Genomic DNA, 25293 nt, shown 5'->3' on the forward strand with positions numbered 1-25293 from the left:
CCACTATTTGAAAAAAAATCAATGAGTCTCCAAAAATGTATATTTTCTCTAATAGAATCAAAACAATAATTTCTAAATTCCCATTCAGAGTGTAGTTTTGACAAAAGTCACTTCCTCAAGAACTTTTAAAATTGCTCCACTAAGCAAAATCAATGAAATTTTCTTTTAAAGTAAATTTTAGCAAATTCAGCAATTCTAGCACATTTCATTTCCATGCTCTAACATATACAAGGCTATAATTTCTTGTATTTTTAGATTTTCTACAACATTGCAATAATGATGGCAAACTCCACTGAGAAGATTCCTTATTTGGAAAGTATTAAATGGTGCATAGAATCTGACCTGGTTTGAGTGTGACTTTCTTTTATAAATACTACAGAGTCTGCTATATACAAGTTTCCATTGGCAAAAATAAAATATATCATAAGAAGAAGCTTGCAGTTATATTTTTCTCAAATGGAATATAAGTACATATTTACAGAGTGAAAATATAATAAAGGCATCTATAAAGAATATGTATTTTCTTTAAGTATCAGATACTTAGAAAAATCTCCCCAAATAATGTGACTAGCAAATTACATCCATTTTCCCATTGTTTTAAATGAGCTCTCTTTAATGACCTTTGTGTTTCGGTATAACCATTGGTAGCCTTTATAAAAGATAATCTTACATTTCTTATACAATGAAAGTACAAATCACTATTATAAGAATCCCCCATTCATGAAGAATTGACATATGTTCAACCTAGAAAGGTTTCAATAACAAAACAGCACCATGTGAAGTATCAAATATGACTGGGAACAATGAAACAGCTCTTGATGGAGGAGGGGAAAAGAGCACTGCAAAATCCAAATTAAAAAAAAAACCATGTTAGATTATTTTGGATGAAGAAGCTCTTTGGTTTGTAGAACAGAGAGTAAATGTTGACAGACCTGTGAAGGAAATGGGCTCCGTGTGGGGTCAGAGGTGGTGACATAAGCAGCCTGGGTGTAGGCATAGCTCTTGAACCGAGGCTTAGGAGAGGAAGGAGTTCGTTCATAGCCCTGCGCTAGACTGACTGTGATCTGCAGAAGGGTTCAGGGGAGGGGGATAGAGAGGAGGAGGAGACAACATCAGTAACCCTGGAAAGACTGCTTTCCCACACGCTAGAAAAATGACTATTACATAGAAACATTGAGGTAGAAAATTTAATCCTAAATGCATAGAAGTGGTATTAGAAGTTGGGACACTCCAGGAAATGTGGTGTTCCTGTGAAGTTGGTGAGCAGGTACTCAGGGAAGAGAGGAGGAGAGGATTTAACCATAAGGATTCCATACTGACACACTCCCAGCACTGATGCAGGATGGTGCTCTTCAATCGGGGCAAAACAAGCATCCAAAAGCAATTTTCTCTGAACCCGAAGTAAACAAAACCAGAATGTCAATACTCTAGAAACGACAGAAGCTTTCATAAGCTAAATATAGAATTAGCTCAAGTAGAGTGAGAAAATTAGGCCTAAGAGCTTTCCACGCCTTCAGCAGAAAATTTGCTATGGGCTTTTTCATCCCTTATTTGTGTCAAAGAAAGTAAAAGAAAACACCCTAAATATCCGTTGGGAAGAACAAGCCCTGTAATAGATTCTTACACTGGATTCTATACAATAATATAATAAAAATCCTTATCATATATATTCTCCATTTATTTTTCATTTAAACTACTTTTATCAAAAATAATACCTTGAATAACCAAAATCTGTTAATACATCAGCAAGTTACCACTAAAAATAGGATAATATTATTAAACAGAGTGCTTGTCTTAGCTCTTGCTCTTGTTCCTTGCTCTGGTTGATGTAAAGTTTAGTACGCATAAGAGTCTTATTTTATTTCATCTTACACAATGGAAATGCAAAATATTCTGTGCCCCATATTCCTATATTATGGTGCATATCAATCGGAAAGTATTCTAATGTGCTTTGAAAAACAACATTATAGCCTATGATATCAGATAAAATTTAGGTTTACAGAGTGTTCTCTCTCTCTCGTTCTATCTCTATCTGCAAATACACACACACAATGCACACGCACATACAAACACATTAAGGTATATACATATATTTTGAACATGTATGTGTGTGTAATATATGAACATATATACTATGTCATATAGGTATGATATACATGTACATATCCATAGACAATATAGATATGTGTGTATGATAACTAAATGCATATATAATAGAAATTATCATTGACATTAGTTATCCTTTCGACCTTTTACCTGTTGAGAATAGTGCATTTGATGATGTAATTGAAAATGTTCTTCTCTAGTAACTTTAGATGGCCGTGGCAACATTTCCACTTCCTGGATGGCTTCAATGCTCACTTGTTGAGGCAGAACTTGGAAGAGTGATGTGACGTACATTAAGATGGACTTCTTATCCGGATAAGTGGTGGCAACATCTGTAAGCACATTAACACCACACATCAATTGTTGGTTTCTATATTTGAGTTTCTAAAAGAGGAATGGACAAATCAATGTTACAGGAAGAAGACAGATTAATGAGCACTCGATTGTCCATGAATGTCCTCCAGAGACTAATTAGAACATGATAATCAGGCCTAAAACGTCCTTCCAATTTGGCAGACCAATGAGATGAGCACTAAAGTTAATTTCTTTTCCTTGTTCACATAAAAACTTCATTCCACAGTCCTTTTTCCAAAGTCAAATTGCCAAACTAACCCATCTAAGACAGTGATTTTCATTAGATGAGAAACAAAAATAAAAGATTACACCTTCCTTTCCATGGAAAGTTATAATAGCATGTCAATTAAAATGGTGCACTGGTAATTAAACAATCACACTAAAGAGTTCAATGCCTTGGCTTCCAGTAAAGAAAGCTTGTACCTCCTCATCAAATTTTTCCTGGTGATTAAGCATGTAAGAACAAAATAATGTCTCTGTGTTGAAACAAACCACGTATTTCTACAATCAAAATAAAATAAAACAACTATATACCACATGTATAATGATTTGTAATAGTCCTTAAGTACATTAAAATATTTGTTTACATTAGTGCATCTGTTAAAGTCAGTTGTCGCTTTCCTTCTCAGACTTTAGAGATAAATTTAAAAGTCCTTCACCTAAAGTTGATCTGACATTATGTCCTTTGCCATATCTAGGGAATGAAAGAAATCCAGCATTTAAAGTCAATAATAATTCATAATAACACATATAATAAGTGGCAGCTCCTTCAAAAGCTTTTTACTACATACCATTACAATTTCCCCACTGTGTTCATTCCAGGGAAGCAAAATGTAAAAATAAGCCTTTATGTGAAGTATATCATTAATCCTAGAAATGTTAAAACATAAGTCCTGGCAGGAGGCCAGGACAACTTTGCAGGAATGTGCCAGGCATTTTTCCTAGCTTAGCTAGCAATAAAAGATCTGTTTTAAGTTAAACATGTATATTCTGGTCAGGTGTTCTGATTGTGAGTAAAAAAGTCAAGAGTCAAATTTCAAATCCACAAGCATAAAAGGAGGTCGAACAGGTCATTTAATCCATCCCTTCACAAGTAGCCGGAACATGATTAATCAGAACAATTGTTTTTAAAGTATTTTTTAAAAGAGTTCCAGAAGAGGGAAAAGTTAGCTAATGTTCCTTGGTCTGCTTCTATCCATAGTATAATACAGCCCTCCTTAATTTTTAATGTGCATATGAATCACCTGGGGATCTTTTTAAAATCAGAATTGGATTCAGTAGGTCAGAGGTGGAGCCTGAGGCTCTGCATTTCCAACAAGCTCCCAGGTGATGTAGAAGCTGCAGGCCTGAGGACCATACTTTGAATAACAAGGTTCAAAAAAAAAAAAAAAATGACACAGAAGCAGACTCTTAGTTTATCTACTTCCTCATTATGTTTTTAGAAGATACTTATTGGACACCGAAATGCATAAGGCTCAGAAGTACAAAGTTATGTAAGTATACTCTCTGCTCCCTACTATAAACTATAATTTAATTATTAGCCAACAGATGGTGAAGGTTATTTCTGCAAATATCTTTTAGGAAAGAACTAAAGAATACTTTGCGTATAAGTAGTTACACTTTACTTTCTTTTAAAAAAATCTAACTTAGCTTTGAAATTCTGAAGCCTAAAATCTCCCTTTCGTCTGATAATTATTTTTTCAAGTGTTAATTGTATGGTAGTTACTATACTTCTTTACCACATATTTTTGAAACTATGGAATGTTCTCTTCCTTCTCACTAGAACTAGTCAGTTTTATCTGTAATGAGCACAATTTAGAATTCTGTTTATTTTTCAATGTATTAAGTAAAACCATCTGTGAGAAAGGTATTGAATGTAAAAATGTTTTCTATGTAATAAAAAGTTCCATGCATATTTACTGCTATATTAGACATGTGCATGTATATGTTTGATCTCAAATATATGCAATGATAAAAAGAAATAAAGGTAAAAATAGATCAAGCATTAATTTTTTTGCCCCAAACAAATGTCAAAAGTTGTAGTACATTTTATCTACATAAAACATATTTTGGATGAATGTGAATACTCATAAATATCAATCACTACAATAAATGTACACTATCTGAGCAAACTACCGATGTTTTTGCTCAAATCTTTATCACCCTACCTCTGAAGCTGTACAGGATTCAGTTGTACCTGTAGGTACAATATTGGATTCAGTAGGTAGAATCCAATGTTTCTTTTTTAAAAGAAAGGAATTCAGATATTCTAAAACATATACTTTATTGGGAGATCAGAAAATTCATATGAATAGAAAATGGAAATAAATTTGTATACTATTTCAGTAGCTAGAAATGCAAAAATTGGAAAAAGGTATTCCAGGAAGTATAAAAGCATAAACAAAAGTACAGAGGTAGATTAGATATGTCCTAGAAGAGTGTCTCTGGGTGTCCTAGCCACAGAGTTGAGAATAGTGATTAACAAGACAAAATGGGTAGATTGCATGTTGAACACTGAGGAATGATCAACAGCAAAGTAGAAAATTTGGCCTCAGTTCAATAGGTTGGAGAGTGACTGCTTTTGAACATGATTGTGAAATCATTAAAATTTTTGTAAAGTACAACTGTTAAGAGCAGAGAATGGAATGAGGTAGAAGCAAACGAGAGGGAAGGAGAAGACCAGGACCCAATCCAGATAGGAGGTTATATAATGAAACTAATACAATAGGCTATGTAATGAAAACAAGAGAATTCATGATAGAAATTCTGAAACAGGTCCAAAATAACTTCATTTTTTTCCAGTCATTTACTCCACAGTCTGTGAAAATGCGTATATACAAAATCCTGTCCTAAGCCCTGAGGGTACAAATATTAATAAATTGAGAATCAATCCCTTCCTTCTGAAAGTCTGCCAATCAGAAGTGGACTCACTCCCGTGAACAAAACTCTGAATGCAAACCAATTAAAGACGACATAAACCCACTCCTACTCTGAATGTTCACAGATATCTTGACTGCCAGGCCCCCCCATCAAAACATAAGAATTCGAGGAAGGTGACAATGATAGGATGCGATATCTTTTTTATTATTATTATAAGACATTAAAATGTATGAACTGAAAGAAGTGAGTGAACTCTCACAATGAGAACTTAAATACACATGAAAGTAATCTTTTCACTAAAACCTTACTACATAATGGGTCCAACGCCACAAAAGTTTAAATTAATAATTTCTTTTTTTTTCTTTTTATGTCTGGACCCATGGTATATGGAAGTTCCTAGGCTAGGGGTCTAATCAAAGATGCAGCTGCCAGCTTACTCCAAAACCAAAGCAACAGTGGATCCGAGCTGCATCTGTAACCTACACTGAAGCTTATGGCAAAGCCAGATTCTTAACCTACCCAGTAAAGCCAGGGATTGAACCAACATCCTCATGGACACTATGCCGGGTTCATAACCCTCTGAGGAACTCCTAAATTAATAATTTCTAATCCCATTTTTGGAGCCACTTCAGAATGGAAATGTTGCAAACTCATAAGACTGCTACAAAGTTTATTTTATGAACAATGCTGATTCTATTTCTATTCCAAAGAAATTGAAGCCCACAGTGTTTAATACAAAGTTCAAATGCTAGTTCAAGTCAAAATTAAAACCCAATCAGTGCCTCATACTTCCCAGGACCTTACCCTCATTTTTTCAGAGAATGCTATCTTAGTGCATTTGAAAACTGAGTATCTCAAAGTCATTATCTAAATGATTACCCTGTGATCCATGTGGTTCTATTTTCCTTCTAGGAATCCACCACAAGGAAACAATCAGAAACATAAATGAATATTTGTGTAAACTTGATGTGAAATTTAAGTCCTGCTTACAATTCAAAAAGGAAATATTTATCATACAAAAATGAAAAACATTTGGTCCATTCCAAATTGCTTAAGAGAGAATTAAACTTAAAAACGATCAAATATATGATTGTATGTGAATATTACGGAGCCATTCAAAATATTGCTTTTGAAGAATATTTGATAATATGTGAAAATAAATTTTAAGGTAGCATCAAAAGAGAAGATTGTATAATTTATGAAGAACATCATGATAACTTTATGGAAAAGACTAGGGGGACATTCTTTAAGACATTAGGGAAATGGGTGGACCTGGTATCTCTTGTGAAGCTGCAGCTGAGGAAACTCCGGCGCTCAGCAAGGCGAACGAAAAGCCCAAGGAAGGATTTAAGACTGAGAACAACGATTATATTAATTTGAAGGTGGCAGGGCGGGTGGTACAGTTTAAGATTAAGAGGCATACAACACTTAGTAAACTAATGAAAGCCTATTGTGAATGACAGGGTTTGTCAATGATGCAGATCAGATTCCGATTTCACAGGCAGCCAATCAATGAAACAGACACATCTGCACAGTTGGAAATGGAGGATGAAGATACAATTGATGTGTTCCAGCAGCAGACAGGAGGTGTCTGCTAAAAAGGGAACCTGCTACTTTACTCCAGAATTCTGTTCCTCCAGATCATGAAGATAGTCTTAATTAGAAAACCACAATTTTGTTCCACCACATCCTGATTACTACAGTATAGTTTTCTCTGTTCTTTCATTTTCCCCTTTCCTATTCCTTTATTGTAACACAAAGTAACTGGTGTATATGCACAAGCATACTGGATTTTCTTAAAACTAAATGGCCAATGGTACGTTTTGATTGACATCAAATGGAGATGGGATGGGGAAAAATACTGTGAAAATACTCCCTTTCTCTATCAATGGAAGGTTCATTCATGTCTTATCTTTATATTCCAGTAACTTATTTTGTTCTCGCTGTTTAACAAAAAAAAAGAACAACATAAAAATCCTTGCATATCTTGTTTGATTGGAAAATTTCAATGTTTTTCATTTATCATTGTAAAACCAAGGACAATTCTGTAACTTTTTTTGTACATAGCCATTACATGTAGGGCAATCTGTCTTTAGGTAGGGATAAATTACTCTAAAACAAATGAATTCTAGATAGTTTTCCCTTCAAGTGTCTTGTTGTTTAAATTAACTATTTTTTAATACATTAGTGAAATGGGTGTGCTGGTGGAATTGAAGATAATTTACTTTTTTTCCTTCATCCTACCTGTATCTTTCAGCATTCACTAATTTTATAATGAAAGTATCTATAAAGACAGTAAAAACAAAGTTGCACAATGTTTTCTTTTAGTATGCCCTCACCCTAAAAGTCTCAATTCGAATGAGTTCATTAGGAAACTGGTGTTTTCAACAAAACTGTTCTTATCTTGGGCAATCAACCTCCAGAAAGTCTGATTAACCAGCTGCCAGGCAACTTGCAATACCTCTGGGAAATCTAAATAAGAGCCTCCACTGTCTAACCCTCAGGTCAGTTTTCCACCAAGAGACAGGCAGGAACTGAAATACTGGATTATAATACTTATCATGTGTAATCAAAAGAAGTAGGATTTCAGAGGTAAGAGATGTATAAATATGCACTCACAAAGTCTGGTCAGCCTTTTAAGAATTTTATTAAAAAATTAAAAAGGATACCATTCAGAAAATATGGTCAGAATAAATCTGGATCATTTCCCATAGAATCTGTATTAGGAGCAAAACAATAAAGAAAGTCACTGTAAGAGAAGGGGAATGAGTTAATTGGAAAGAAGAAGCTTGTGCTCATAAACTAGACATGGCCAGATAGCTCTAAATATGAAAATGTGAAAATATATTTGTAAATATAATTTTAAAAACCTGTGTTTGCTAAAACAACCAAATGTACACATGTGAATTTTTTTTTCTTTTCTCTTTTTTAGGGCCACACCTGGGGCATATGGAGGTTCCCAGGCTACGGGCCTAATCAGAGTTGTAGCTGCCAGCCTATGCCACAGTCACAGTAAGCCAGATCTGAGCCGTGTCTGTGACCTACACCACAGCTCACGGCAACATCAGATCCTTAACCCATTGAGCGAGGCCAGGGATCGAACCCGCAACCTCATGGTTCCTAGTCGGATTAATTTCCACTGTGCCATGATGGGAACTCCACAGATATGAAATTTGAAAGAACTTACTGCTGAAACAAAGTGGGTTTACACTTGAGGTCTGTAGATAAAGAGGTAATGTTATCATGTCATCTGATCTCTAAGCACTTGAATTTGTAAGTTGTAGGTGATATCATAGCAATGGACTAAATCATTAAAGTATTAGATTGTTATTTTCTGTTTTTTTTTTTTTTTTCTTTTTTATGGCTGCACCTGTGGCATATAGAAGTTCCTGGGCGAATTGGAGCTGCAGCTGCTGGCCTACACTAGCCAGAGCAACACATGATCTGAGTTGCATCTGCAGCCTATGCTAGTTTGTGGCAATGCTGGATCCTCAATTCACTGAGCAAGGCCAGAGATCAAACCCACATCCTCATGGATACTAGGCGGGTTCTTAACCTGCTAAGCCACAATGGTAACTCCCTAGATTGTTATTTTCAATTTTAATATTTTTCATCCAACAGTACATTCTATATACATGCATTTTCCATTTACAAGCCACCATACACAATAGATACACAGCTTTCAGGTAAGAAAATAACTTGAACAAGTCCCCTCCAGTTAAATTCTTCAATGTTCTACATGTTCTGCCCTCACTAAATTAAGTACCCTTAATTAAGCCATTCCATAAATTTAGCATTTCACTCAATGATCCAAGTTGCCTTTAGTATCTAATAACAATCCTTCTCATTAAAGGGCTATAAAATACAGCAATGAAAATTATTTGAATTGATGAAGATAATTCAGTTTCATAATAAAATTCATGATAAAAAGCAAAAGCGTTTATTTATACATGAAAAACACTTAACAATTTAATCTTTTAAACATCAAGTTACTTCTTTTAAGATGCTTATAGCATAGCTAGCAGAAAACTATCACTATAATCTTGGTATAAGTATAAAACAGTGCTGAAAATATGTACAGTAGAAAATTGACAGAACACTATAAACCAACTATAATAACAAAAGAAAATATTAAATAACTAATAATATGTAATTATTTTACCTAGAGTCTAATAGGGAGAAAGAAAAACAAAAAGTCAGGTGTTTACAAGACATTTCAGATACACTGAAAACTAGTTCAGCTTTCTGGCCAGCAACAATACTAAATATACCTATACAAATATATATCATGTATTCAATCCCTAAATAATGGTAAGTGGAAGTGATGTTATTGATTCTGAAAAGTATTGGATTGACAATATGAAACAATGAAAAATATATTTAATAAATACTTATTGAGTTAATACTTTTTACCAGCCCAGTTTTTGACTATATATACATTCTAGTCTTTGAAGATACAGTGGTAAATAAATAAGCTCAGAGACCTATTTTCACAGAACTTTGATTTTAATGGGGAAACAAAATTAAAAACAGGTAATTTCAAAGTGCTCAATTTTCCACCTTCCAAGTTATCCCTAACATCTAGTTCTTGTTGCTCCTTTGTATAAAAAGCAAAACAAACAAACAGACAAAAATAACTGCCTTCTATAAACAGGGCTTTGGCCGAGGCAGCTTAATAGGAATGGGAACTCCATAGTGTTAAGACCATATATTTGGATAATGCCTGAAAACAAATGCACATAAACTGGTGGGTAAATGTGAATTAAATGGAAATTCTCAACCAATCCTGACTTTACAAGTTTCTAATAAACCACCTATATATTGAATGTTTTTAAACTAAATATCACATATCTTCTACGTACAGCAAATCAAAGTGTTCTATCTTTAAAATTTCAATTCCAAAATGCAACAAATTTTCCAAACTCTCTTTTCCAGCTACTCACTGAGTTTGTACCCCCATTCAAATATATTCATTTTAAAAAAAATAGCCCTGGCCATTTAAAACCTTAGAACTACTTTTCAATACATGTCTCCTAAAACCAGGAGAATAGAAGCTAGCTTGACCTAACAAATGGAAGTTAATCAGTCAGTGTGGGAGTCTATTGATGGAGAAATATTTGTACTTTCTTACAGTTCTCTCTACATGCCTATTATGGAAAGAACCATTGGAGTTTCCATTTGAGAAGGAAGTATTTTGGCTCAGTGACATTTAACTCTGCTTCCTTAATTGTCGCCTGCTGCTTTTGTGCTTTGATTTTGATCTAACCAAATTGACTTATTTTTTTCCTACTGCTAGAAAAAGTACAGTAAATTTTCTAAGTAACCACATGTAATATCTTTACTAACACAACATATTCTATTTCTACCCCCTCATTCTCTATAGAGCTAGAAATGATTTATTAACTAGAGCTAGTTAATAAATAATGAAGTCAGAATGAAGATGCTCATTTCATCTGACACAAATTTCACTGGTTACAGTGTTTTCTGGTATGATTTGGGATATGAAAATATGCCTGAGGTGTATGGGTAGTTTCGAGGTAAGGCCCTCAGTACTAACTAGCTTAAGGCATAAACTGTATATAAAATCAATCTTTACTGTAACAAGCATTTTTAAAATGTATCCATTTTATATCAAAGAGCTTAGCCTGTTGAATTAATAATACATTGACCAAATCATGGTTCTGTCCTTTATAGATAAGAGATTGTGGTAAAGTTAACTAACTTCCCATATATCCTAGATTTTATCTGCAAAATGAGTCATATTATCCCACAGATAGCTAGTGATGACCCTTGAGAGAGAAAATGAATGTTCAGAGTAAATACTCAGTAGACTTTATCCATTATTTGTCATGGCTTATTTCAATTGAAACATAATTTTAATTTGAGCGTTTGCCTGAATTTACCCACTTACCAAATATTTGTGGGGTGCTTACCATGTGTAGCATATGACATCAATTTACTTGGGAATGAATCACTTTTACAATTAGATGGCTCCATCTCCTAACTCATAGGGTAGAAACTGATGGATTATGGGACAAGCTGAAGAAAAACAACAGAGGTGAATCTCTCCAACATGAAACATTTCTTATGGAGGAGTGATGAAGGCATGATAGTGAATAGGATCGATAGTACCATGGAAGCACCAGGTACCATATGCAGCATCAGAAGAAGGGGTACAGTGCTTAGCAAAATGCCATCACAGACAAGCTTCATAAACAAATGGCAAGATAAGTGATGGTCAAAGAGGTTTTCTTGAACTAATTCATAGTTTTGTAGTTTTCTAACTGAAAACTGGACTCAGTGGTCAAACAGTATGCATTTGTGTAGTTTCTAAGCACTAGAAGTATGCTGAGGAAACACAAAATAAACAAGGGAAAAACTTCCATACAGTTTCAAATCATACAGACACATTCTGCTTTTGACAGTAATAGTAAAATTCTATTTGCATATGAGTTTAGGGTTTCTAAATTCTATCTATGTAATAATTAGGGGTTCCCAGTTACACATACAATAATATGCATGGATGATAAATACATGTTCATGTGAAAAATGTAAATCAGAACTTCGCAAAAGTGAAGATAATCATATGTGAAACAATAAATGGAGAAAGGTACAAGTGAAAAAGAGAAAAAGCATTAGAAAGCATATAACAAGTAAATACCAAGACAATAAGAGGGAACCTTTTATACAGAAGAATATAATCAGTGGTGTGGGGAGTTCCCACTATGGTGCAATGGGTTAACAATCCTACGGACTGCGGTGACTCGGGTCTCTGTGGAGGTGCAGGTTCAATCCCCAGCCCAGCGCAGCAGGTTAAAGTACCTAGCATTGCTGCAACTACAGTGTAGGTCAGATTCAATTCCTGGCCAGGGAACTTCCATATGCTGCAGGTGTGGCCATTAAAAATAATAATAATAATATAATCAATGGTGTTAAAAGATTCATAAAACATAACTCAAGTGGCTGGTTTTTCATAGAAATTATACATATACTCAATAAGAACAGAGTATATAATTTTGAATATTGAATAGAAGTGTGTGCATGTGTTTGTGTGTGTATGTGCTGACAAATACTGCATAAGTGGAGGTATAAGGTGGGTAAAGGATCATGGTAGCTGCTGAGAGAGCTAGGCTATTTTTTGTGATCTTGTATACGGTATTTGGATTGCAGCTCTCTGAAAAAAAAATCCCCCTTGTCTTTCCACTACAAATCACAGATACTGGCACCTATGCTCATCCACTTGTTCTCTCCTCCTCTTAAATTCTCATTTCAGAGTGTTCCTATTTCAGTTAAGGCAAATCTCTCTACTTGTACTTATCACTTGATTTCTATTGAATTCTCAGTTTTTCCTTAGCCTACAGACATGCTTTCCTAAATCCCACTTGAAAGACAAAGCAGATTACAAAAACAACAAACTTTGGTATGCTGGTCAACCAGTTCTCAAAACAAACAAACATAAAAACAAAGACAATAACAACAAAATTCCTCATATGCAGTGATCACCCATATCCATGGGGTAAATCCTCCTACCACAGCTGACTTAAAGTTGCCAATATTTTAACAATCTGCTGGCATAATTCCTAAAATTAACAATCAGCTCTCACAAGCCTGTAGGATCTGGCTCCTCTTTTACTTCTGTTTCCCTTCACATAAAACATTTCAAATGTTTCAGCTATGTTCTTTGTAAGGACTTTCCCTCTATCGCTCCCTGTTTCATTCAACTTATATTTACTTAGCATCTTACATATGCCAAGCCCTGTACCAGAAGCTGGGGATAAATGAATACAAAAATGAGCATAGCAATGAATGCCCTCAATAAGCCTAGACTTTAGTTGAGACACAGACAATAAATAAAATCAAATCTTTAGCAACTCAGATAGCAAGTTCTACAGAGTACAATGAAATTGATAGGGAGGGAATGGGCGTGGTCAATATTTTGAAGAGGATGGGCTGAGAAGGCATCTCTAGGTAATAACAAGGTAATCAGAGAAATGGCTTCTGCCTCTCTATTCCCCAAATGGCTACAATGGTGCCAATCATAATGGGTGTTTCTCTATCTCCTTATTCTGTACCTCCTTAAGTAGCACTCTTTCATTCTTAAACTGCTTTGTTTTCCCTGGATTCTCAAACACTACATTTTTCAGGTTTTCTAGGCATTTAGCCACACTTTCTCAGACCTTCTTTCTGGTGCAACATTCTTTCTCAGACCTTTCTCTCCCATTCCCTCCACTCCCTCTCTCTCTTTCTTCTCTTTCTCCCCCCTTCCCTCTCTCTTAAATATTGTCTACATGGTAATAATTCCAAAATACCTACCCTTAGCTGAGACCTCTCTTCCCTCATGAGGTATCTCAATTTTTTTACGTACAAAATAAGGCTCCCAGTTCCCTTCAAAACCATCAAATCACCACCTCGGAATTTGGCCACAATATTCATGCGTTGTGTCAGACTGTAAACTTAGGAAGTGCCCTTGATTTTTCTTTTTTCTGTAGTCCCTCATTTGATCCATTATCAAGCCCTGTCTTTTCTGCCTCTAAAAGGAATACAGAATACCTGCATGCACTCATCTTCATGTTCTCCATTACTATTTCACCCAAGCCATGATCCTTGCCTTCGGGGTCTATTATATTCACATCCTAACTCTTCTCACGCCTTCCAGTTCGTTCTCTTTGCAACGGCTGGAATTATCTTTTTTAAAACACAAATTAAAGTGCAACATTCTTACACTTAAAACCCTTCAAACTTTCTCATTCGTTTAGAATAAATCCAAACTGCTTTCCTATCCGACAAGGTTCCACATGCTCTAATCCTGCACACTTAGCTAATAGCAATCTAATGGCCTCTCTCTTTCTTGTCCACTACCTTTCAGACACATTGGCCTTGTTTTCATACCTGAAGTAACAAAGGCCCTTTTATACTACTTGCTGTTCTCATTACTTAAAATATTTTCCCTATCTTTTTGCCTTTTTTTAATTTCCCCAATACATTTTTTTTCTACTGTACAGCATGGTAACTGTTCACATACATGTATACATTATTTTTTCTCACATTATCATGCTCCATCATAAGTGACTAGATGAAGTTCTCAGTGCTACTCAGCAGGATCACATTGCTAATCCATTCCAAAGGCAATAGTCTGCATCTATTAACTCCAAGCTCCCAATCCATCCCACTCCCTCCTCCTCCTCCTTGGCAACCAGAAGTCTATTCTAAGTCCATGATTTTCTTTTTTACTCATCCATAAAAAAGAACACAATAATGTCTGACTTTTTGCATTTTTTATTCATTCTCATCCATTAGGTTTTTAACTCAACTAGCACCTCCTCAGAGATGCATTTCTTAACCACTCAGTTTTAAGAAGCCCACTCCCTTTCCCTTTATTTCACATTGACTCATTTTCTTTATGTGATTTGTTATTCATTCTTTTGCTATTATTTGTCTCCCTACAATAATATAAGCCCTACAAGGACAGGAAATTTCTCCAAATTGTTTTACCACTTATTGACAAATAGTAGGTGGTCCATATTTGTTAAATTAGAAAATGAAGGAGTTAATAGATAATTATGGCTGCTAGGAATAAAATTTTACTTTGGTGAAGTGAATTGAACACAGAATAAGACATGTTGAAAACTGAAAACTGACTAAAAGGGGAGAAAGCACTATGACAAGAACAACAATAAAGGAGCAAGCAGTATTTATTGCTCTCCGAAATTATGTCAAAGAGATTCGGTTTGAAATTTAATTACCTTTCATCGAGCATCAATTATATACAAGGGATTTTACATTTACCCTTCTACACTCTAAGTTATGAATATTGTACAAAGTCATATAACTAGTAAATGATAGGCTGATTAAATCAGAAAAAAAAAAAAGACTCCTGGGTCCACATCCAAGTTCTCCCATTCTGCAATACTGGATAAACGTAAACAGACTGGCCTTCAACTTCCTATTGTACCAGGGATTTTTTTTTTTAATTATTGATCACATTCTCAAAAAATGAGACTTGATTTGCATAACACTTCATGCTAGGAAAAGGATCATATTTCTTAAGTAATAGGAAAAGAAGCATTCATTTCTAAATTAGAGAGCATTAGCAGGTTAATCAAGAAACCTATGAGTGATGATCATAAAGTTAGCACATTTTTAATTCAGATTGAAAATACTCAAGCTAATACTCAAGGCAGAGGAAAACTAATGTTTTATTCATTGTTTCTAAGCTTTGACAGAGATTCTGCAAAATAGCACAGTGTTTTGCATAGAATAGACATTCAAAAATTATTCACTGATAGCTACAAAAAGATTTGTTCAAGTACTCACTGACCAAAGGTATAAAAAGATAACTCCTTAGGACCTGGGTTAAGCAGATGTCTCAGAAATGTTGTACTAAGGGTCAGAATACATGTTGGGCTGGAAGAGTCAAGCAAAGGAAAACCTTGTCATCTCATTAAAAGTATGACCTAGTGGTGCATAAGGTCCTAGTGAATAATTACAATTATAAAAGCAGCTCTTTAAGTTGATATATAAGAATGAGAAAGGGATTCAGTTACATAACTGCTGTGTGTAAGTGCATGAATGTGTGAGATATAGATATATAAATACAAATGTCTTATTTGAAAAGCAATCCCTTTTGACTAGAAACTAGTAGTATCAAAGAATGGATAGAGAGAAGGGAAGGTTTTAATGCTTCTCATTTCTATTTTAATTGTTTGATGTTCATTTTACCCATTCACAATTTTTAAATTTCTTCTGTCTTTTCCAATGTCTGGACAAGAGTTAAAATGGATATGCTAAATACTAGATAGCTTAGTTTCTTGACACAGGTTCTGGTTCTTGATTCTGAAATTCTAGCTTCTCTCAAATATCTCTCCTTCAAGTTGAATTCTACTAATACATTAATATGGGCCTGGCTCCTCCTGATGACTGCAAGCCTCATAGTTTGGTAACTCACTTGGTTACTATATCCTGCAAAGCCTGTTTCACAGCCACAACACCAGACCCTATTCAGCCTCTGATCTCAGACTGACCAAGTAGGCCCCATTTCTACTCTCCTCATGAGGTAAGAGCCCGTCCCTTGAAAAGAAATCTCTCCTTCAGAAGAAACAGGTCAGATTGGTATTTTTGGCTCCAATAGTTTTTTAGTTCTCCTTGATTTTTTCTTTTATTAGTTTGGATTTAATCTATTACTTTAAATTACTTTTATTATAAAAGCAATATATGCTTGTTGTAGTAGAAAATTAAAATAGTACAGAAGTATTTAAGGGAACAATGAAAGTATCCTACATCTATATAATACTGCAGCCTCCTTATCTAGATATAAGAGTTCTCAGCAGAAGCTAGGATAGCTGTATATTCATCAATTCATCTATCCATCTGTCCATTTAGACACCCATGCATCTATTCATCTGCCTATCTATCTAAGGAGACCAAATTACATATACACTATCTATACATTTACTTTTCTACATAAAATAAATTTAATAAATAAATTATTGTTCTAAAACTCATTGTCTATATATAATTTTGGATAACTGACTAAATTTCTTCATGTCTTCATGCCTTCTTCTATAAAATGGAGCTAATCCTTTTGAAAGAATTTAGATATAAGTACTTAGAAAAACACCTATCAAAAAGCAAGTTTTCAGCAAAATGCAGCTTAAAATATCTATGTATACATATATATATATATATATGTACATACAATTTGGGCCTTAAAAATCATTTTAGTAACACATAGATTTATCCATACATTTATTTATTCTAAAAATGTTTACTGGGCACCTGTCATAAGTCAAGGACTATTGAAGGATTATAGATTTAATAGACAGCAAAAGTTAAAAAAACATAAATCTGGACTCTGATTTTATGGAACCTATAGTCTAATCATAGAGCTATACCAGCCTAGCATTCAATATCTCCAGTATGAGATAATCCTGGAACTACTATAAACAGTGACCATCCTTATATATGTGTCCTACATATGCATGAGTATTCCTATGTATCTAGTTCCTAAATGTAAAATATCAGGATCAAAGATAAGTACAATTCCATATTTTGAAAATTCCAAATTTCCTATATATAATTTTCCAAATAGTTCTTCTACCAAAGGAAACATGAGGCCTCTTTCCAGGAACCCTTATCATCACAGGATATTGTAGTTGCTTTTCTTTAATTATTAGCAATGTTGAACTTATTTTTGCCTGGTTGTTTTCATTGGTTATTTGCAATTTTCTCAAGGAGATGTCTAGTTAATATTTAGCCACTATTTAAATACCATTGAAAAATATTTGTTCAAATTATTGCCGTTTTATCATAGTGAAGTCATTAATTCTTCATTCTCAGTATTATTCCCCTGTCTGTCATGTGTTTTGTTACTTTTTAATGGTGTCTTGCACTGTTGAAAATATTTTACTTTTTGTGTTGTTGAATCTATCAATGTTAATTTATAACTCCTATGTTTTATGTCACCTTAGTATTATTAATATATTCTTCTACAGTTAAATATTTTTTATTTTACATACTCACATTAACTCATTATTATCTGAAAATTATTTAGTATTTATACATTATCACTACATTTTTTTTTTCCAAACAATGTCAAAGATTTTAATTTAACTTACTGGCTAACCTACTTTTTCTCTACAGATATGAAGTGCCATCCTTAAATATTAAATTTACCTAAATTAAAGGAACTTTTGTCAAAGTATCTATTTTATATGATTAAACTACATCTCTCTCTCAATGTTATTTTATGAAATCTACTAAAGCAGTTCAACTATTAAAAATAATTTCTTGACTATTAACATGCATTTATATTTAGACTAATTTTAGAATTATCTAGACAACTGCATCTGTCTTCCCTGTTGTATGATTTATTTATAGTGTGTTCACCCCCACACATTACAGCCCTTCCTTCTCTGCTTGTGTCCCTATGTGGCTGATCCATTCACACTGCATCTTTTAGGATCATATGCTGGCTGCATTACAGTTGTATTCATACAATGGAGAGGACCAGTTGGAAATTTTTCCTCCAGAATTTCTCTGCTTCAGATCTGCATCTTTTAGTAGATTATTCCTTCCAACAACTACATTTCCTAATATGTGGTTCTTCCTCCAGTAGTGCAGCTTTCACTGGACTCCATCGACCTCCCTCTAAGCCCTAGGGCTGGTAGTAACTGCTTGTTACTGTTCACACAAAGAAAGATAAATTAGATAAAAACAGAGATTGCCATACAAATATATGTGTATTTATATAACTATGTTTGGACTGAAATTATTCTGAATGTATAGATTAACTTATAGAAAACTAGTAGTTTCATCATATATGTATATTTATTCATTTCCTCATGTTTCCTTATGTACTTATAATTCAAATTTAAATTTTCTCTGAACAATGCTTATACTTTCCTGTGTAATTAATTCTAAGAAATCCACAGATCTTGTAACTGTTCTAAATAGGATTTTATTATTTCTTTACATTTTTAATTGTTAATATGCTTTTCATAAAGGACACAATTATATGGTTTTTAAATGATGATATCACATTCCACCTTTTCATATATACGTGTGTGTGTGTGTGTATATATATATATATATATATACACACATATATCAGATTTCTCTTTTTGTTTTATAACATTTTCTACATTCTCCAGAACAATACTAAACACTAATAAGTAATGTCCTTGAATTACTTATTATTTTAATAAGAAATATTCTAGCATATCAAGATAAAAAAGTTTCCTTCTATTCCTAAATTTGTAAAAACTTTTTCACAGGACTCGATAATGAATTTTAGTAAAGGCCATTATATGTGTGTGTCTGTGTGTATATATTATATATATATATATATAAATATGCATAAATACACACATATACATACATACATAAACAGTATATCTATCTATCTATCTATATATATATATATACTAATAGTTTTTTTTTTAACTGGGAGAGTTGACAAGTTATGGTTTCCTAACCTAAATGAATTAGAAAAAGAAGAGCAAACAAAACTTAAAATCAGCAGAAGGAAGGAAATCATAAAGATCAAAGAGGAAATCAATAAAATAGAGATTCAAAAAACAATAGAAAAAATCAATAAAAACAAGAGCTGGTTCTTTGAAAAGGTAAACAAAATTGACAAACCACTGGCTAGGTTCACCACGAAGAGGAGAGAAAACACCCAAGGAAACAAAAAAGAAATGAAAAAGAAGTCACAACGGATACTACAGAAATACAAAAAACCATGAGAGAATACTGTGAACAATTATATGCCAACAAATTTGACAACGTAGAAGAAATGGACAACTTTCTAGAGACTTACAGCCTGCCAAAACTGAATCAAGAAGAAATAGATCAACTGAACACACCGATCACTAGAAATGAAATTGAATATGTCATAAAAACACTCCCTACTAATAGAAGTCCAAGACCAGATGGCTTCACAGGTGAATTCTACCAGACACACAAAGAGGAACTGGTGCCCATCCTCCTTAATTTTTTTCAAAAGGTTGAAGAAGAAGGAACACTCCCAAAGACACTCTATGACGCCAACATCACCCTAATTCCAAAACTAGACAAAGACACCACCAAAAAAGGAAACTGTCGACCAATATCTTTGATGAATAAAGACACACAAATTCTCAACACAATTTTAGCCATCTGTATCCAATGACATATCAAAAAGATCATACACCACGACCAGGTGGGATTCATCCCAGGTGCACAAAGATGGTACAACATACACAAATCAATCAAAGTCATATACCACATTAACAAAAGAAGTCAAAAAACACATGATCATCTCAATAGTTGCAGAAAAAGCATTTCACAAAGTCCAACATTCATTCATGAAAAACTAACCAAAGTGGGTATAGAGGGAACATTCCTGAACATAATCAAAGCCATTTATGAGAAACCCACAGCAAATATAATACACAATGGAGAAAAGGTGAAAGTTTTCCCACTCAAATCTGGAACAAGACAAGGATGCCCACTCTCACCACTGCTATTCAACATAGTACTGGAAGTCCTAGCCATGGCAATAAGACAAACAAAAGAAATAAAAGGCATCCAAAGAGGAAGAGAAGAGATAAAACTGTCACTGTATTCAGATGACACGATAATATACAGAGAAAACCCTAAGGACTCAACCCAAAAAGTACTTGAACTGATTAACAAATTCAGCAAAGTAGTGGGATATAAGATTAACATTCAGAAATCAGTCACGTTTCTGGATATTAACAATGAAATATTAGAAATCAGTCACATTTATGGATACTAACAATGAAATATTAGGAAAGGAATACATAAAATCAATACCTTTTAAAATTGCACCCCAAAAAATCAAATACCTGTGAATACACCTGACCAAGGAGGTAAAGGACTTCTATGCCAGAACTATAAAACTTTAATCAAGGAAATTAAAGAAGATGTAAAGAAATGGAAAAATATTCCATGTTCCTGGGTTGGAAAAATTAATATTGCAAAAATGGCTATAGTACCCAAAGCAATCTACAGAATGGCCATTATTTATAAGTCCACAAATAACAAATGCTGGAGGGGGTGTGGAGAAAAGGGAACTCTTCTCCACTGTTGGTGGGAATGTAAATTGGGACAACCACTATGGAGATCAGTATGGAGATACATTAGAACTCTATACATAGAACTATCATATGATTCAGCAATTCCACTCTTAGGCATATATCCAGACAAAACTTTCCCTGAAAAAGACACATGCGCCCGCATGTTCATTGCAGCACTATTCACAATAGCCAAAACATGGAAACAACCCAAATGTCCATTGACAGATGATTGGATTAGGAAGATGTGGTATACAGACACAATGGAATACTACTCAGCCATAAAAAAGAATGAAATAATTCCATTTGCAGTGACATGGATGGACTAGAGACTCTCATCCTGAGTGAAGTAAGTCAAAAGAGAAAGACAAATACCATATGATATCACTTATATCTGGAATCTAAGATAACGTGCAAAGGAAACTTTCCACAGAAAAGAAACTCATGGACTTGGAGAACAGACTTGTGGTTGCCAAGGGGGAGGGGGAGGGGGAGGGAGTGGGGTGTTTGGGGAGCTTGGGGTTAATAGATACAAAGTATTGCCTTTGGAATGGATTAGCAATGAGATCCTTCTGTGTAGCAATGGGAACTAAGTCTAGTCACTTATGATGGAGCATGATAATGTGAGAAAATAGAATGTGTACGTGTATGTGTAACTGGGTCACCGGGCTGTACTATAGAAAAAAAATTGTTTTGGGGAAATAACTATTAAAAATAATAATAAAAAAAGAAAAAAGAAAAGGAAGAAGAAAGTTTAAATGTTACTTGCTTACTCTTTTGGACTTCATTTTGAATTTCATTAATGATATATTATAATATAATATAATATAATATAATAATATTATTCTATATGTACTTAACAAGTGAAATCTCTAAATTTCCATCCTTTAAAAGCTTTGCCTTATTTCTTTAAAATTATATGGCAAATATGGATAGAATTTCACTTTTAGCAAATAATTTTTCTAGCTAGAAATGTTTGTATTCTCTTTAGACTAAAGTATAAATCATTAATAACTTTCCATGTTTAAAGTCCTTCATTTAAGAAAATTAATCTTTAACTGATGTATCATTAGATGTGGGAGGAAGTTATATCACTGGTAGAAAAACAGTTGGATTCATTTACTGAAACAGTCACTCAATTTGAGAAGGTCACAGAGAAGTTGTTTCATAATCCCTAAATGTAACTGGACATAGCAGTGAACAGAGGGAATTCCTGTTCTCTGTCATGATTGTCATAGCAATGACCCTGAAATTATATCTATACTTGTTATTTATGTTTTCATCTAGACATTCTTATGAATTAAAAAATAATTAAACTAAAATAGGTAAGGTCAGGTATGAGCAGACAAAATAGCTTGAAATAGAAAATGCTGCAAAGATTCAAATAATATTGATAGATTTAAGCTTCTAGAGGTTTATATGAACCAAATGCAAATTAGCCCTAAGCTTTGAGATTATTTTTCAAATTTCTCATTATAAATTCTTTATTCTGTATGAGTGAGTGTTGTATGATGCAGAGTGAAGTAGATGAAATTTTCAGTAAAGAGTATATACTTTGCCAAGAAATCAGAGTCAAATATTTCCATAACTCCGGGTCTTTGTACTAAGTGAATTAAGAGAAAAAACCTGAGTGTTTCAAAGTTTAAATTAATTATGGTAATATGCATTTACCTCCAAATATTAAAGTAGAATAAGGGAAATACAAAATTTTATTTTGGCAGAAATTAACCTTTTGGATTCTTTACAGATATGCATTATGCCTTGAGCATATTACATGTGCACTTAACTTTTGTGCTTTTATTTAAGTTATTTTTCACTGCCAGGAATGTCTGGTCCTATTTCTTTTCATTTATTTAACAGAATAAATGTTATGAATCTGTTAATGTTCAAGAACTGTGAAGTTGTTTCCATGAACACTGTAAGAGCTCAGTACCTAATGACATATTTCAAACTCTGAATCTTTATAACCAGGTGGATTCTATCCTACACTACCTTGAGATTCGAGTTTACACACACACACACACACACACACACACACACACACACACACAATGAAGGTATTCCAAACTATTTTTGAGAGACTTGAGATTCTTTTAAAAATATTTTAAGAGAATCGTGACTTAATTACATAGTGATTATCAGATCAATGTTTCCCTTAAAGGTAACTGATCCAGAATGGATTGGAACTTAGTGAATGCCATGTTTTGGTGCTAATCACTGAAGAAAATACTGGACCAGACAGACACAGCTCCAACCTCACAACACATGTCATGCACATGACAAAAAATAATAATCTAAGAGGCCATATAGTATAGGTACTATATAACTTAGTATAGGTACCATATAGTATAGTATAAGTTTTTCTAGGTGTGCATATATTTAAATGCTTCCGTTTTTATTATTAAAGACTGCTAAATTAAATACATTAATAAAACACCTATGATCATTTACAAAGAAAGTGTTGAAATAAGAAGACAAAGATATTAGCATTACTTTGAATTTTTACATCTAAACAAGCAACTCAATAGTCATCTCACCTATTTTAGGGGTGAAATTAAAACTTACAGAAGATTATTTGTCTACCAAGCTCCTTTAATGCTACTACTTTTTTTTTTAAGATTGGAGGGGGAACAATATGAACTTTTAAAAGACAGCATATTTTCAATGTCTAATATCAAGCCTGGGTCAATTTTTACTTATTACTTCTTGTGAAAAGAAAAAAAAAATTAAATGGTCTTAGGCAGACATGTAGTTCTTTGCTCTTCTAACAGATAATGTGAATTACTTACATGCTCTTTTTCTGTTATTTGTTTCACATCCCTCATTTAATTCAGCAATTTCATCTATGTGGGAAAGTCATTTGATTCACATACTAGGCCCTCATACAGATATTCCGTGACTTTCTGCAAACAATTAAGTCATAAACTCACTGTCTTGAAACATGGATGTTGAATGAGCAAAGAAAATGGTTTTAACAAATGTTAACACTAGTGTATATAAATTATATAAAAAAGTTTTAAAAATTGGTTACACATATCTGGATCATATTTTTTAGATACAAATTAAAAGCATTAGCATATATTACTATATTTGAAATGAAAAAATTAGATTCAATACTTAAGTCAAATTTAGTGCACAGCTTAAAATGACGTACAATTTTACTTTTGAGAAAGTCCTTTAGAAAAATTGATTAAATTTAAAGCTATAAATAGACACTTAAGAACTATGCATGTTAAAATAATAATAATAACAAACTCCAATTTAAATTAGACATTTCTTTCCTGCAGAAACTAAATAGGTTAATACTGTTGGTGACATGAATGTAATTTACAAGGCCATTAGAGATGAAATACATTACTGCTCAGTTCTTATCCTTTGCATAAAGTTGATTTATGAAGAAATATGCAATTCTAGAGTAGTCCACTAAAGAATACTTTTTTCTATGATTATTTCACACAAAATGGTTATTGACCATATGTATTTTGTCTAGGCCTTTACACAGGGGAGTTGTTAACATAATTCATTTACAAGTCAGTTAGCAAGAAAACATGTTAAATTGAATTTTACTCTGAAACAATAAAACAAACCAATGTGAAATATATTACATCCCACAAAATGAACAAACACTGATCAAATTATACATCTGAACTATGTAGCTTACATATCCCAAGACATTTAAGATAACATTTCCATACAGTCATTAAATAATTCTCAAGATTCGAAGGTTTTACATAAGCACAAATTAATAACTTTGGGTCATATTATCAACTTATTCTAGAAGTTAATGATGGTAAAAAATAGTAACTTCTTATACTCTACATCAATAATCATTCAAAGCCTCTTCTAAGCATAAAAGCATATGCTTTCAAGGCCATTTAGATGAAAATACAAGCTTATCTTATATGTTAATTATTGGCATGATCTTTAGTATCTTCAAGTAGTTGTGGGAAAAAAAGAGCTATCCAAATCAGAATCCATTCTTGGGATCAGAAAGATCTAGTAAATATCAAATAAATGTTATCAAAATCTATAGATAATACAGCATGGAGAATAAGTTTTAGGCAGAAATGGTGCTTAATGAATAGTTGTTTTGTTGTATTTATGTAACACAATACATCAAATAAAGAATAAAACCTTAGTCCTTGATTTCCGCTCTAAATTTCTTCCTAGGAAGCTTTCCTCTATTCCTGGTGAATCCTCTAATAGTTCAGGGAATTCCAACATATTAGATTTGACACTATGGCCTGAAAATGGGTTCCCACTGCTGAGTGCTCTATCAATCGATCTATCTACTTATCAATCATCTATGTATCAATCAATCACATTCACTTATGATCTCATTACATTTATAATATTTCTGACTAGGTGTATGTATTTG

At 33.4% G+C, this 25293-nt stretch overlaps 1 protein-coding gene and 1 pseudogene across 6 annotated transcripts in view; one reads left to right on the forward strand and one right to left on the reverse strand.

Annotated features, from left to right (window-relative positions):
* The window catches only part of DMD (dystrophin), a 2144556-nt gene that overhangs the window by 1639064 nt on the left and 480199 nt on the right, over positions 1 to 25293 (reverse strand). For 5 of the 6 annotated variants that reach the window (XM_047764837.1, XM_047764840.1, XM_047764836.1 and 2 more), the window contains exons 8-9: positions 2257 to 2438; positions 933 to 1064 (exon numbers count right to left, since the gene is read on the reverse strand). In XM_047764837.1, coding sequence (XP_047620793.1) covers positions 933 to 1064; positions 2257 to 2438 — 314 coding nt within the window. The remainder of the gene's footprint in view (positions 1 to 932; positions 1065 to 2256; positions 2439 to 25293) is intronic. The other variant, XM_047764839.1, reaches the window with a different exon arrangement.
* LOC125118824 (small ubiquitin-related modifier 2-like) lies at positions 6603 to 6984 on the forward strand (annotated as a pseudogene).

This window comes from Phacochoerus africanus, chromosome X (genome assembly GCF_016906955.1).
Source record: "Phacochoerus africanus isolate WHEZ1 chromosome X, ROS_Pafr_v1, whole genome shotgun sequence".
Classification (NCBI taxonomy): Eukaryota; Metazoa; Chordata; class Mammalia; order Artiodactyla; family Suidae; genus Phacochoerus; species Phacochoerus africanus.